This window comes from Saccopteryx bilineata, chromosome 11 (genome assembly GCF_036850765.1).
Source record: "Saccopteryx bilineata isolate mSacBil1 chromosome 11, mSacBil1_pri_phased_curated, whole genome shotgun sequence".
Taxonomy (NCBI): Eukaryota; Metazoa; Chordata; class Mammalia; order Chiroptera; family Emballonuridae; genus Saccopteryx; species Saccopteryx bilineata.
In genome coordinates this window covers 14915644-14931949 of record NC_089500.1, presented here as the reverse complement: position 1 = coordinate 14931949, position 16306 = coordinate 14915644, and the positions used below count along the sequence as shown (strand labels likewise).

The 16306-nt window shown below is 39.1% G+C and overlaps 1 protein-coding gene across 3 annotated transcripts in view; it reads left to right on the top strand.

The window, feature by feature from the left end:
- Positions 1–16306, top strand: part of WDR7 (WD repeat domain 7) — a 313941-nt gene that overhangs the window by 36951 nt on the left and 260684 nt on the right. For all 3 annotated transcript variants that reach the window (XM_066246276.1, XM_066246273.1, XM_066246274.1), the window contains exon 13: positions 14352–14547. In XM_066246276.1, coding sequence (XP_066102373.1) covers positions 14352–14547 — 196 coding nt within the window. The remainder of the gene's footprint in view (positions 1–14351; positions 14548–16306) is intronic.

Sequence of the window (16306 nt, the reverse complement as noted above, 5' to 3'; positions counted from 1 at the left end):
ATTATTTTACTGTGTGGTAGAGCCCAGTTACATTACTGTCAGGCTTAGTATGGCAGACTCGATGGGTAGTTTTTAACTGCGGAGTTGTGCTGGTGTCCTTGTGCAGAGTGACCCATAATCCCCGAGCGGACTGCGCCGCAGGTGGCCGTGTTTGCAGGCGCAGCCGTGGCCTGGAACTTGTGTGTGTTGTATAGTATGATACCATTTGTTTGCATTTTAAAAACAGACGAATGCATACTGTGTATTTCTGGATACATGTATTGTAGTGAAAACATTAAAATTGAACTAGAAAGATAAGTACCACAATCAGATTCGGGGTTTTTTGGGGGAATTAGAAGAGTGAGTGTGGAAGGGAACAAAAAAAATGACTTCTTTAAGTGTCATGTTTCATTTGCTTTTAGTAAAAATATGTAATATTTATTTTCTTCTCTCATTGGCATGGATGAAGTATCTGGGCTTTTTGCTACTGCTAGAACTTTATTCAGAAGTTTTGGAAAATGTTTCAAAATAAATTATTCGGTACCAATAATACATATATTTCTCTGTGTGAGCAGGTAGGCTAAATCCTTTAATAGGTTTGTTGAAAAAAATGATGGTCTTTCTTTTTATTTAATTAATTGTGTTTATATAGATTCTAGGGTCAACTCGAATGTACCCCCCTCCCCCATATTCCCCTCAACATCTCCCTTGCCCTCGTCCCTACAGAGCCCTCCCCCCTTCCCTTCAGGTTTATCCCATCCTATCATCCCCTTTCCCTCTGTCCTCTTTTCCTCTGGTCCCTTTGATCCCTCTTCTGTCTCAGTTCCGTTCCTCAGTTCTCATTATTCCTTGGATTCCTCAAATGACTGAGGTCATATGATATTTTTCTTTCTCTGCCTGGCTTATTTCACTCAACATAATAGTTTCCAGGTCCCTCCATACTGTTACAAGAGGTAATATTTCCTTCTTTTTCATAGCCCCATAGTATTCCATTGTATATATGTACCAAAGTTTTTTAATCCACTCGTCCACTGATGGACACTTGGGCTGTTTCCAGATCTTCCCTACTGTGAACAATGCTGCCATAAACGTGGGGGTGCATTTCTTTTTTTCAGTCGGTTTTTCATTTATAACATCTTACTCAACTTTTAAGGTTATGTAATTTCCCAAAGTATCCAGAAGGGGGCAGCACGGGTTTGTGAAATGAGTGCCAGATATCTAACCTGAATATTAGAGTTTGTGCCTTGATTTGACAGTAGTAGGTCCTTAGCTCTCACAGACAGGGCTGTCATAATATGAATGATATGTGTGATTATATGTATGCAGTGTGATTAATGTTCACAGCTGGTAAGAGTAATTAACAAATGAAATTTTCTTTTTAATATGACTTCTTTTTCATTCTGAAAAAGTACCTAAAACTTTTGCCTGAGTTAGCTCTTTAGTTTTTGAATTTGAACTTCTGTAACTATTATAACTTGAATGTTAATTTAGAAAACAATGTCTGGAACTACAGCCTAGTCTCTGAAGCCAAGCAGAGCGAGCTTTGGAAATGTAAATGAAGCAAATGCATGAAGCAGACCTGTCATTCATTTTCTACAATACAGCACAGTAGACACGATGTTCTGCAACATTTTTTTCCCTTTAACACTTTACTGTCTTAGATTTTGAGGTCAGATTTTTTTATGCATTCAATACTGCCTTTTTGAAATAATTTTTTAAATTAAATATGCATTGTTTTATAAAATACAGGCATTTTCTAAATATGGTCTGGTCTTCTTTCTATGTCAGAGTGGATGGTGCCGTTCAGGCTCGAAGTGAAGAGTTGAGAAGTAGGAGGGGAGGGGTGGGACCCGCAGCCACCTGGAGTCCTCATTTAGTGCAGTCTGATAAGTGAGGCCCTCCCTGTGGTCCCCTGAATGTGTGTAGCCCAAGCTTTGGGTGTGGGCTTGGGGAGTAACTTTAGACAATTGACTGGCATGCAAAAAGGGGGTAAGGACAATGCTTTGAGTTTCTTAAAACCTTAGAATACTTTTAGAGTCTAGAGTGCTAACCATTATACTACGGAACCTACAGAATACCTTCAGAGTCTAGAGTGCTAACCATTATACTACAGAGCCTACAGAATACCTTCAGAGTCTAGAGTGCTAACCATTATACTACGGAACCTACAGAATACCTTCAGAGTCTAGAGTGCTAACCATTATACTACGGAACCTACAGAATACCTTCAGAGTCTAGAGTGCTAACCATTATACTACGGAACCTACAGAATACCTTCAGAATCTAGAGTGCTAACCATTATACTACAGAGCCTACAGAATACCTTCAGAGTCTAGAGTGCTAACCATTATACTACGGAGCCTACAGAATACCTTCAGAGTCTAGAGTGCTAACCATTATACTACGGAACCTACAGAATACCTTCAGAGTCTAGGGTGCTAACCATTATACTACGGAACCTACAGAATACCTTCAGAGTCTAGAGTGCTAACCATTATACTACGGAACCTACAGAATACCTTCAGAGTCTAGAGTGCTAACCATTATACTACGGAGCCTACAGAATACCTTCAGAGTCTAGAGTGCTAACCATTATACTACGGAGCCTACAGAATACCTTCAGAGTCTAGAGTGCTAACCATTATACTACGGAGCCTACAGAATACCTTCAGAGTCTAGAGTGCTAACCATTATACTACGGAGCCTACAGAATACCTTCAGAGTCTAGAGTGCTAACCATTATACTACGGAACCTATAGAATACCTTCAGAGTCTAGGGTGCTAACCATTATACTACGGAACCTACAGAATACCTTCAGAGTCTAGAGTGCTAACCATTATACTACGGAACCTACAGAATACCTTCAGAGTCTAGAGTGCTAACCATTATACTACGGAACCTACAGAATACCTTCAGAGTCTAGAGTGCTAACCATTATACTACGGAGCCTACAGAATACCTTCAGAGTCTAGAGTGCTAACCATTATACTACAGAGCCTACAGAATACCTTCAGAGTCTAGAGTGCTAACCATTATACTACGGAGCCTACAGAATACCTTCAGAGTCTAGAGTGCTAACCATTATACTACAGAGCCTACAGAATACCTTCAGAGTCTAGAGTGCTAACCATTATACTACAGAGCCTACAGAATACCTTCAGAGTCTAGAGTGCTAACCATTATACTACGGAACCTACAGAATACCTTCAGAGTCTAGAGTGCTAACCATTATACTACAGAGCCTACAGAATACCTTCAGAGTCTAGAGTGCTAACCATTATACTACAGAGCCTACAGAAGACTTTCAGAGTCTAGAGTGCTAACCATTATACTACGGAACCTACAGAATACCTTCAGAGTCTAGAGTGCTAACCATTATACTACAGAGCCTACAGAATACCTTCAGAGTCTAGAGTGCTAACCATTATACTACAGAGCCTACAGAATACCTTCAGAGTCTAGAGTGCTAACCATTATACTACAGAGCCTACAGAATACCTTCAGAGTCTAGAGTGCTAACCATTATACTACAGAGCCTACAGAATACCTTCAGAGTCTAGAGTGCTAACCATTATACTACGGAGCCTACAGAATACCTTCAGAGTCTAGAGTGCTAACCATTATACTACAGAGCCTACAGAAGACTTTCAGAGTCTAGAGTGCTAACCATTATACTACAGAGCCTACAGAATACCTTCAGAGTCTAGAGTGCTAACCATTATACTACAGAGCCTACAGAATACCTTCAGAGTCTAGAGTGCTAACCATTATACTACAGAGCCTACAGAATACCTTCAGAGTCTAGAGTGCTAACCATTATACTACGGAGCCTACAGAATACCTTCAGAGTCTAGAGTGCTAACCATTATACTACAGAGCCTACAGAAGACTTTCAGAGTCTAGAGTGCTAACCATTATACTACGGAACCTACAGAATACCTTCAGAGTCTAGAGTGCTAACCATTATACTACGAAACCTACAGAATACCTTCAGAGTCTAGAGTGCTAACCATTATACTACAGAGCCTACAGAATACCTTCAGAGTCTAGAGTGCTAACCATTATACTACAGAGCCTACAGAAGACTTTCAGAGTCTAGAGTGCTAACCATTATACTACGGAACCTACAGAATACCTTCAGAGTCTAGAGTGCTAACCATTATACTACAGAGCCTACAGAATACCTTCAGAGTCTAGAGTGCTAACCATTATACTACAGAGCCTACAGAAGACTTTCAGAGTCTAGAGTGCTAACCATTATACTACGGAACCTACAGAATACCTTCAGAGTCTAGAGTGCTAACCATTATACTACGGAACCTACAGAATACCTTCAGAGTCTAGAGTGCTAACCATTATACTACAGAGCCTACAGAATACCTTCAGAGTCTAGAGTGCTAACCATTATACTACAGAGCCTACAGAATACCTTCAGAGTCTAGAGTGCTAACCATTATACTACAGAGCCTACAGAATACCTTCAGAGTCTAGAGTGCTAACCATTATACTACGGAGCCTACAGAATACCTTCAGAGTCTAGAGTGCTAACCATTATACTACAGAGCCTACAGAATACCTTCACAGTCTAGAGTGCTAACCATTATACTACGAAACCTACAGAATACCTTTAGAGTCTAGAGTGCTAACCATTATACTACGGAGCCTACAGAATACCTTCAGAGTCTAGAGTGCTAACCATTATACTACAGAGCCTACAGAATACCTTCAGAGTCTAGAGTGCTAACCATTATACTACAGAGCCTACAGAATACCTTCAGAGTCTAGAGTGCTAACCATTATACTACAGAGCCTACAGAATACCTTCAGAGTCTAGAGTGCTAACCATTATACTACGGAGCCTACAGAATACCTTCAGAGTCTAGAGTGCTAACCATTATACTACAGAGCCTACAGAAGACTTTCAGAGTCTAGAGTGCTAACCATTATACTACAGAACCTACAGAATACCTTCAGAGTCTAGAGTGCTAACCATTATACTACAGAGCCTACAGAAGACTTTCAGAGTCTAGAGTGCTAACCATTATACTACAGAGCCTACAGAATACCTTCAGAGTCTAGAGTGCTAACCATTATACTACGGAACCTACAGAATACTTTCAGATTTGGCTCTCTCATCTCTACACTAACAAATTATCTCTCTTATTAAAATGCACAGTTTCTCCTGATAGGCAAAATCTTATTAATCTTACGTTAAATTACTCATTTTTTGTATTTGCTGTTTTACTAGTAAGCGTGCAGCCAAAGAAAACTGAAGTTCTGACTAGCCCACTATTTCTTCGTATTTATCTTTTGTGTACAGTGAATGAATGGAAACATTAAAAATGGCCCCTATAAGTCTTAATTTTCTTGTAGAACATAAATACCCAATTAGATATTTTGTTAGTGTTTTTGTTGGACAACATGATTTATTTTCTAAAATAGCTGCTAAAACTGCTCTCTTTTTGTTTTTTAAGTAGGATAGGCTGTGGATTTCTGAAAAAATTTTAAATCTGGTTTTGTAAAACTGTGGATATTAAAATAACATTTGTAGGCTTTTATTTTCCATTTAGGTAGAATATTTAAAAGTGATAAATGATCCATCTTAAATGCACATTTATGTTCCATAGAAAGAGTTCTGGGAAGTACAAGAAATAATGATTCAGAGAATGGTGGGATTGATTTATGAGCGAAAGAGGCTGGTCATTTATAGCTTGTCTCATGATGGACATATTTAAAAGGAGAGACAGGAGTCAGTGCTCATATGTTTAAACAATATTCAGACAAAGAGAAGAATTGTCTTAGGTAGCTAAGAGATTGCTTCTGAAATGATAGGAAGGAAAAGAATACGTTAGTTTAGCAAACAAATTAGCAAAACCAGAAAAAAAAATATTTTACATTGAAAATCGTTGGAAAGCAAATCAGTTCCCCAGAGATCTAGTAGATGGGGTAAACTAGCTTTCTCTAATTTCTGTAATTCATGGCAGATGCTTAGGAACAGGTTACATAAGAGGTTTCTGGGAACGGTTTAAAGTGAAGTCTTGTAAAATGCTAAGGGCAGGCTGGATGACCCAGGTGGTGTATTCTCTGTCAGAGTCTGTGATAGCTTGTGGCATTCCGCTGCTCAGCACTAATGTACTGTGAAGATTATTTACTGGCAAATTCAATGAGACTTTGGTTTAGAATTAGAATTCTTTGAAGAAAAAATTAACCTTGGCATAAACTTGTTTTGGTCCAGTATTTTCCTCCCTTTCCTTGTCGCTGTTATCTTATTTTTTCCATCAAATAAAAATAGAGTTTTTACTTGGTTAAATATTCTGCTGTTCATGGTCAGCCTTTGCTTTTAATTAGCTTTTGATGTCGTTGGTTGATACTGCTTCTAGGACAGAGTAAGTAGTGTTTAGAACATGAATTTGGCTCATTTTAACCTATAAAGTACCAGCCACATTAATAGGATGCTTGGTCCATGCTCTACAAATGCTGTTCCATAAACAATAAAAGAATTCAGGTGGTATTCATGTGTCAGTTGACATGAGTACTGCTAAAGTGGAATATGTGTGATAGTTAAAGGGGTGTGGGAATAATTATCAGAGCTTTTATTTATGCCATTTTCTTAACATTAAAAAAGATAGCTTCTGGACATTTGCTAGATGGAAGAACATTGGTGCCTTACTTGTTTGCTACATCAGATGGCACATGTCACCTGAGGAAGAATGGACTTGCCGCCCCAAGAAGAGTGACAGCTTTGCTCTCATTGGTTGTACTTGCAGAAGAACGTGTTTGCTTAAGAGAACTGCCCGTTATACCACATAGTTCTTAACTAGCCGCCACGGGCCGGGCAGAGGAAGTAAAGGTAGAAGGTATTTCCAGTGAAAAGTAAATGCCTTTTCATCAGCCATAGTATGAGGTTCAAACAGTAATCATTTGAGCAATCTGGCATGAAGGCATCCAAAAAATTCATAATTATATAAAATAAGTATTTATATATACTACATCTACCACAGGAAGACCTTTCCTAAGATCTCTGTTGTGCTTGAGGTATTGACTAATGCAAACAAAGTTGTTCAAGTTGTTAGCAAGACATTTATGGATGTGTTTCATTTCATCTTAAATATTTAAACTTTGAGTCATCCATTTAAAATATATATTTTGGTCATGTTTTACAGTCTCCATGATGTATTGGCTCAGTATGTGTGTAATCTATAAATATACATATAGTGGGAATACATTGCAGAGCTTTTTATTGAATGGGTGTGTGATAAAAAAAAGTGTGGAGCATAAATGCTTTTCACATAATTTAAAAGTATGAAGTTCACAATTTTTAGTTGTATTATTTTAATTATGCAGTTTTAATATCTTACACATAATCTTGTTATACAATAATAACCTGATGTTAAGTATGTATTAGGTTACTTTTCCAGTTGAAATGAAAGAAAGCAAAATAGAATTGAATGAATCAAATTATAGAATCAATCCTTGTTGGTGAAGAAAATGTTCAATAACCAAGATCTCCAGAATTTAATCCTCCTCCTCCTCTTCTTCCTCCTCCTCTTCTTCCTCCTCCTCCTCTTCCTCCTCCTCTTCCTCCTCCTCTTCTTCCTCCTCCTCCTCCTCCTCCTCTTCCTCTTCCTCCTCCTCTTCCTCCTCCTCCTCCTCTTCCTCCTTCTCCTCCTCCTCCTCTTCCTCCTCCTTCTCCTCCTCCTCCTCTTCCTCCTCTTCCTCCTCCTCCTCCTCCTCCTCCTCCTCTTCCTCCTCCTCCTTCTCCTCCTCCTCCTTCTCCTCCTCCTCCTCCTCCTCCTCCTCCTCCTCCTCCTCCTCATCATCATCATCAGAGAACTCACTTGTGGGGAAGCTGGGTCTAAATAAAAGAGAATAAGAGTTATAAAATATTGCAGAAGTGCTTCTTTAATAATTTTGAGGACAAATAAGAAGAAACCAAGTTAATTGTATTTCAGCAAATCTTTTAAGTGCTTTCATATCACAGATAGCTGAGAATTATTTATCATTACTCTGTCCATTGTTGAATTAAAATTATTACCAAAGCAATGCTTAAGAATAAGTTTTTTTTCCATTTTCCATTTAAACAGGCTAGGCATTTGCTTTTGTTTATAACATATTAATTTGTGTTCACACAGCCTGCAAAGTTAACTATCAACTCAGAATTAATTAGTGGAATCAAAATTAATGAGGTTTTACTGTCCTGGGCTCTTTCTACTGTAGGCCAGTTTTCTTCTCATGAGTTGGACTAGCATTTTCTTGAAAGAAGAAAAATTAGATTTATTTTAATCCATATTTAAAAAGCAGAGAACCATCTTTTCTTATGAGTTAAGTACCTCTAATAACTATGCTTTCTTGGGCATAGTAATATTGATTTATTTTTTGTTTTCGGTCTTGATTATTTGGGCTATTTCCAGACTGTTGCTTATTACAGTAAAGCTAGAGTTAACTCTTCAGATGCTTATTTTTATTTACAGGGTCAATGTATCATTTTTATTTTTGGGTGTTTTTTTTTTTTGGTGTGTGTGTGGGTAGAGCATGTCTGCCAATTTTCATCATTATTGCACTGTATGAAAGTAACAGAACTATTCTTTAAAACATACTAATGTAAATATACATGTTAGAAAGAGTAGATCATGTAGAAACAAAAAACTAGAATTTTTGGAATTGTAGTTCTTTGTTTCCTGTTAGAAAATTACATTCTGTAATCTACTTTTTAAAGCAGATGCTATGGTATTATTTAATATTTGGTTTGTATGTCCTTTACTTTTATTAATAGGGGTAATAACTTGATGTAGATAGAGCTTTCAAATTTTTCTATGAGGATGGATTGCATTTTCTTGAATTTTTTTTAATTTTAATTTTTTTATATTTTAGAGACAGAGAGTGATAGACAGGGACAGACAGACAGGAATGGAGAGAGAGGAGAAGCATCAATCATCAGTTTTTCATTGCGCATTGCAACACCTTAGTTGTTCATTGATTGCTTTCTCATATGTGCCTTGACCGCGGGCCTCCGGCAGACCGAGTAACCCCTTGCTGGAGCCAGCAACCTTGGGTCCAAGCTGGTGAGCTTTTGCTCAAACCAGATGAGCCCACGCTCAAGCTGGTGACCTTGGGGCCTCGAACCTGGGTCCTCTGCATCCCAGTCCAAAGCTCTATCCACTGTGCCACCGCCTGGTCAGGTGCATTTTCTTGAATTTTTGAAATGGTTAATTGCCGTATAATGGGGAAGGTGAGAAGTTCTGGCAGTGAATTTCTCATGAGGAGTTGATGCTGAAGGTCAAGTTTCTCATAGGAATGGGGAAGCCTTTTCTGTTTGCTTACTGTCTGCAGTTATAAACTACAGTGAGAGATAATTGGCAAAGAGAGAGAGAATATGTAGTTAAGTGGTTGTCAGCTTCCTGTCAGCTCAGAGGTTACAATCTACCAATAGACTGGAATGTGAGGAACACTGAACACAGTAAAGAATATTGGTAAAAATTGACCTTTTTAAAATAAAAATTTTTAGTAGTGATTTCAGAGAGAGAGGAAGGGAGAGAGAGTGATAGAGATGGATTGATTTGTTGTTCCACTTATTTGTGCATTCATTAGTTCCTGTGTGTGCCCTGACCAGGGATCAAACCTGCAGCCCTGGTGTATTGGGATGATGCTCTATCCGGTCAGGGTGTCCCCTTTCTTAAAAAAAGATAAACAAACTTGACCCTGACTCATGCCTCATTTTCTCTCCTCGAAAAGAAATAACAAGAGTGCATGTGAACATTAATGAGATGACAGTGGACTTGGCTGGGTTAGGAGTGTGCCTCTAATCAAGAATTAGCTCAATTGTAAAGAGTTTGGAGAGTCGGTGAGTTGACAGAATCAGAAGCAGTGGCCGAGGTTATGCGAACTGTGCAGACCAGTGCTTGACTAAAGGATGGGACTAAATGAAAGGGAATGCTCACTAGGAATTACTCTTTTTTTATTGAATGTATTGGGGTGACATTGGTTTACAAAACCATACAGGTTTCAAGTACACAACCCAACAAAACATCATCTGCACACTGTATTGTATGCCCATTGCCCTAAGCAAAATCTCTTTCTTTTTAGATTAAAAATTTTTTTTTCAATTACACCTGACATGCAATATTATATTAGTTGCTAAGTCTAGACCCATCTGACACTATACATGGTTATAATGTTACTGACTGTAGGAATTATTATTATTATTATTACTATTTTTCTGAAGTGAGAAGCAGGGAGGCAGAGAGACAGACTCCCACATGCACCCGACCAGGATCCACCCGGCATGCCCACCAGGGGGCAATGCTCCCCATCTGAGGCGTTGCTCTGTTGCAGCTGGAGCCATTCTAGCACCTAAGGTGGAGGCCGTGGAGCCATCCTCAGCGCTTGGACCAACTTTGCTCCAATGGAGCCTTGGCTGTGGGTGGGGAAGAGAGAGACAGAAAGGAAGGAGAGGGGGAGGGGTGGAGAAGCAGATGAGCACTTCTCCTGTGTGCCCTGGCCAGGAATCGAACCCGGGACTTCCACACACTGGGCTGACCCTCTACCACTGAGCCAGCCGGCCAGGGTGGAATTATTTTTTTAGTCAGTCATACATGAAGAAAAGGATCACTGTTTATTTTTTCTGATAAGAGAAATACATAAAATAACCACTTTTTGTCAGATTGGTATTACTATAGGAAATAATAGTTAACCAATCATTTTGCAAACCATCCGTTTTTGTAAGCTGAATGATGGATGTATTCGATAACTACAAAGTCAGCACTAATGGTAATCTGTAGAAATGCAGAGCATCCATTGTATTACCTTTGGTTAGCAATGTATGTCTGGTCAGACTCATAAATATTTTATGTAGTGTGAAATAACTGAAAATAAAGGCATATATTTTTATGGCATTTATTTTTACCCTGTTTTATTCTAACATTGCCTATATTAAAATAAATTTTTGTAGTCTGCCACTTTATTTTGATTTAGTACTTAATTATACGGCTAATTTTTATGTTTCATAGGTCAACTAACCCTACTTTTCTTAATATGTCCTTTTAAAGAAGGAAATCATGTTTTATGTTTCAATTGAATGTTTATAAGGAAACATGAAATAAGTAAGCTTAATAAATGCTTAAGAAACTTCTATATGATGTTTTTTATTTTAATAATTTGTTTTAGATTTTATTTGTTCACTTTTAGAGAGAGAGTGAGAGAGAAAGAGAGAAGGGGGAAGGAGCAGGAAGCATCAACTCCAATATGTGCCTTGACCGGGCAAACCCGGGGTTTTGAACAGGTGACCTCAGCATTCCAGGTCGACACTTTATCCCACTGTGCCACCAGAGGTCAGGCCTGTATGATGTTTTAATAAAGGCTTTTTAACATGATCTTTCTGAACTTGGTTTTAACTTAAAAATTATACTAAACACTTCCTATGTCTATTATGGTATTTAAAACATTTATAATACAAAAAGTCCAAGCTAAGATAGAATCAAGAATAAAACACCTGAATTTTAGTAAAGAGTAAATAGTTAAATCTTAATAACTATGTTTTATTAATGTTCTGCTTCATTCAAAAATTGATTTCAGGTTATTTTAAAAATTCAAACATTGTTCAGGAGGATTAAAAATAAAGCAAATCATGGTGAAGAAAAAAATGAAAGAAGAAAGTGGGTAAGACAAGGGAGACTCTACACTCAGAAACGTGTGCCCATGATCTTGTACTGTTACAGATAGAAAATTGAGATCTAGGTTTCTTAGTAGCCAAAACATAAAGGGAACCAATTACAGCAGTTTTCCCCAAAATGTGTTCCTGAAAAACTCATAAGATTACCATAAGATTACTATAAGGCCTCATAAGATTACCATAGTCAACATAAATTTGGATATGAGGGGTATTTTGTCCCACTTGTATAGATGATTATATTTACAACAGCGTGCTAAAGGTTCTTGGAAGTTGTGTGGACCAAGCCCTGGGGGGTTGGCTCAGCATGTGGAAGTCCCAGGTTCAATTCCCCTCTAGGGCACATAGGAGAAACACCTATCTGCTTTTCCACCCTTCTGCCTCTCCTTTCTCTCTCTCTCTTCCTCTCCCGCAGCCAAGGCTCCATTAGAGCAAAGTTGGCCCGGGCACTGAGGATGGCTCCGTGGGCTCCACCTCAGGCACTAGAATGGCTCCGATTGTAGCAGAACAACAGCCCAGATGGTCAGAACATTACCCCCTGGTGGGCATGTGGGAGTCTGTCTGCCTGCCTCTGCCCCCCACCCCCTCCGTTTCTCACTTCGGAAAAATACAAAAAAATAAAAAAGTTCAGTGGATCAAAACAATTATAACTAGTGTTTCCCGCATACATTTGGCTAACACCCTTCCTTTTTCCCTTCTTAAAATTTATTATTATTATTATTATTTTGTATTTTTCTGAAGCTGGAAACGGGGAGAGACAGACAGACTCCCGCATGCACCCAACCGGGATCCACCCGGCATGCCCACCAGGGGGCCACGCTCTGTTGCGACCAGAGCCACTCTAGCGCCTGGGGCAGAGGCCAAGGAGCCATCCCCAGCGCCCGGGCCATCTTTGCTCCAATGGAGCCTCGGCTGTGGGAGGGGAAGAGAAAGACAGAGAGGAAGGAGAGGGGGAGGTGTGGAGAAGTAGATGGGCGCTTCTCCTGTGTGCCCTGGCCGGGAATCGAACCCGGGACCCCTTGCATGCCAGGCCGACGCTCTACCACTGAGCCAACCGGTCAGGGCTCCTTTTTCCCTTTTTTAAAAAAATCTGATATCTGTGAACCTTTCGCATTCAGTGAGATATAAATCAGTGAGCTGTTGTTCTTTAGCTAAGAATAGGCTGTCTTGCTTAAGCGAAGCCCAGCAGGGTGGGGTTTGAGAGATTTTCTTTCCATTGGGTGCTGTGGAGGGATGGTGTTGTATAGTGCAGTCGGCTTTGTCCTCAGCAAACAGCCACATAGGTACCATATTTTTCGCTCCATAAGACGCATCTGACCATAAGACACACCTAGGGTTTTAAGGAGGAAAATAAGAAAAAAAAAAAAATTCTGAACGAAATAGTGTGTTAAAATATTTAGTAAAATTCTGTATTTTTTGCTCCATAAGATGCACGGGCATTTTCCCCTCCACTTTTTTTGGGGAAAAAGTGCGTCTTCTGGAGTAAAAATACGGTATATACAATCATGAGTTTCAGGTGTCTATTTTCATATGGTTTCACCTGAGTCTGAACTAAAAACATAATCCACTAAATCACTAGAAAGTTAACTTTTAAATGGCTTGGAAACTGTCTCAAACATTCCAAGACTTTAATTTTTAATTTTCCAGGTGGTGAATCCATGTTCTCGTGTTTTCTGTTGCTAGTGAAAACAATCTTGACCATCTTTGTTCGGTTATTTATGTTTCATCTTGTTTTGAAGAGGAATCAGACAAAAACCAAAGATGAGCAGAAAATACGCAGCGGAATATTTAATTGGCTATTGTGTGTCGGCGAGGTGGTGCGCCTGCTGCCATTATAGACAGCGGTGTGGATGGAGCACCTCTCAGCGTACACAATGTCTGGGGCTCTTCAGAAATGATTGTAGCGGAGGGGCCACGAGGGTATCATTTCTGAGCAAAGGAGTGGGGCCGAGCATGGGTCTAAATGACAGTTACAAGCAGACAGAGGCAGCGCAGAGAGCAGCCCTCCAGCGAACAAAGGCAGGTTACACTGTGGAAAGAGAACACGTAATAACAGATCAATTTTTTCTCCAGCTTTGCCTCCTGATGTCTAGCAGTCGTTTTAGTAAGGTTATCTTCCCATTTGAACAGCAGATTTTCCGAAGCATCTTGTTCACCCTTAATCTAGGATTGATTTAGTTTATTTTTTTCTTCTGAGTGTTGTAATGATTGAACTGGGTGTTTTATATATAACACAAAGAGACATATTTTCAACACAGCCGAATGTTGTGGTTAATTTTCTGGAGTCCTAACTGTGTAATTAAAAGCTCATGGACTGGGACAACAGTGTGGTGATTGCCAGGGACCGAGGGGGGGGGTGAGAGGCGGGACAGTACAGGGGCCATAAATGGTGATGAACAGAGACGTGACCTGGGGTGATGAACTCACAATATGGTGTACAGAGATGTGTTGTAGAATTGTGCACCTGAAACCTGTAGAATTTTGTTAACCACTGTCACCCCAAGAAATTCAATAAAAATGAAAATAACAGAATTATAATGGAAACTGAAATCATTTATTTATTTATGAAAATTTTAGTCTATGGAAATAAAATAATAATAGTATTAACAGCTATAATAATTTTGGTTTAAGATATTGAGGATCGGCTCTATTCTGTTTTATTCTGAATTTAACCTCAGTGCACTGAAGGCCTGTTCTTCCTTCCAGGCCAGAGTGCAGCACTGCGTCTGCTCTGTGGCCAGTGACCACTCGGTCGGGCTGCTCAGTTTGCGGGAGAAAAAGTGCATCATGCTGGCATCCCGTCATCTTTTCCCCATCCACGTGATTAAGTGGAGGCCTGCTGACGACTACCTGGTGGTGGGATGTTCCGACGGCTCTGTGTACGTCTGGCAGATGGATACGGGTAAGAGCAAGTGCTAAGAGCAGAGGTTGGGAACCTTTTGGCTGAGAGAGCCATGGACGCCACATATTTTAAAATGTAATTCCATGAGATCCATACAACGACCCGTGTACGTTACGCATTATCCAATAAAAATTTGGTGTTGTCCCGGAGGACAGCAGTGATTGGCTCCAGCCACCCACAACCATGAACATGAGCGGTAGGAAATGAATAGATTGTAATACATGAGAATGTTTTATATTTTTAACATAATTATTTTTATTAAAGATTTGTCTGTGAATCAGATGTAGCCATCAAAAGAGCCACATCTGGCTCGCGAGCCATAGGTTCTCAACCCCTCGCTAAGAGAGAGACCCAAACAGGAAGTGCATACGTTTGATTTCTTAAGAGATAAAATTTTTTTTAATCTCTGAGGAACAAAGCCCTGAAACAGAACAAGATTGCTACTTTTCTTTCTGATTATTCCTTTTTCCAAGTGTTGTACTGTGCTGAATACTTGTAGCAGGCCAGTCTTTGAAGGAATCTAATTGAAGACAATAGACACATTAGGACAGACATACAGATAACAGACGGGAAAAAATTGTGATTTCTATATAATTCTTGAGGCAAAATGTGAGCTAGGTGAAGATACCATTTTTGTCTCGGATTCAGAAACAGTGGGAGAAGAGAAAGCCCACTTGTATTTGAACAGCAGAAAATCAATATGGGCAGCTGGTTGTAGGATGTGATGGAAGCGAGAGTTTTAAGTTCTAGAGAGAACATTTAAAGTTTCAGTTTCAAAGATTTTATGTATAGGGCATAATACAGAACAAGTAATGTTTAGCTTGAAAGTACAGTATAGGCAATGATATATCATGTTAAACATAGAATCTATTTTCCCTTGGGAAATCTTTAAGTATGTAACTAAATGTGTTTATTAGTTTAGGCTTTTAAGAACACATTTCATTCTACTTTTACTCACTTAAGTAATCATGTGCCAGTGATTAAAACCATTTTTAACATTCCTAGTTGTACTATTTAATATTTCTACTAAATGATTTTCCTTTATTTCTTTTTTGGGGGGGAATCGTTTGTTTTAAATAGTTCTTTCAGAAATCAGAGTATATAAACGTTTGTGCCTGCACTGTGGTGTAGTAGGAGTTCTCTTAAAATTTTTTGGGACAAATAGCCATACTCAGTGATGTTTTCTTTTAGAATTCTTATTTTAACAGTTGTTCAAAGGCAGTCTTGACAAGATGAAACATTCTTGGAGAGTGTCAAACGGCTTTTGTATTTATCTTTCTTGTGTGCGTCTAATAGTATAAGAGATTCATACCCTTTGTCAAATTTTAAACACTCAAAGGTTTTGGAAGAGAGGAACCCAGATCTCATTGCTGCGTGGTAAATGTTAACATTTTGGCATATTTCTTCCTAGTCTTATTTCTGTGCATTTTTAAAAACCATAATTGCTGTCATGCTACATATGCAATTTTGTGTACATAAAATCTTGAGTTCTTTTCGTGGGATCCTATCTGTTGTGCAGCACAGTTTTTGTTTGCTGATATGGCTCGCCCTACCAACTAACGACACTATTTTGGGCTCTGGAGTCGGACTGCGGGGTTTGAACTTAGAATCAACCACTTACTTGCTAGCACTGTGACCTACAGCAAGTCATTGGACTTTTGTCCCTCAATTTTTAAAATAAAGATAGTAACAGTTCCTGTTTTATAACGTAGCTAGGAGAATAAAATAACAATATTTAGCTGATGTGTAGTAGACATAA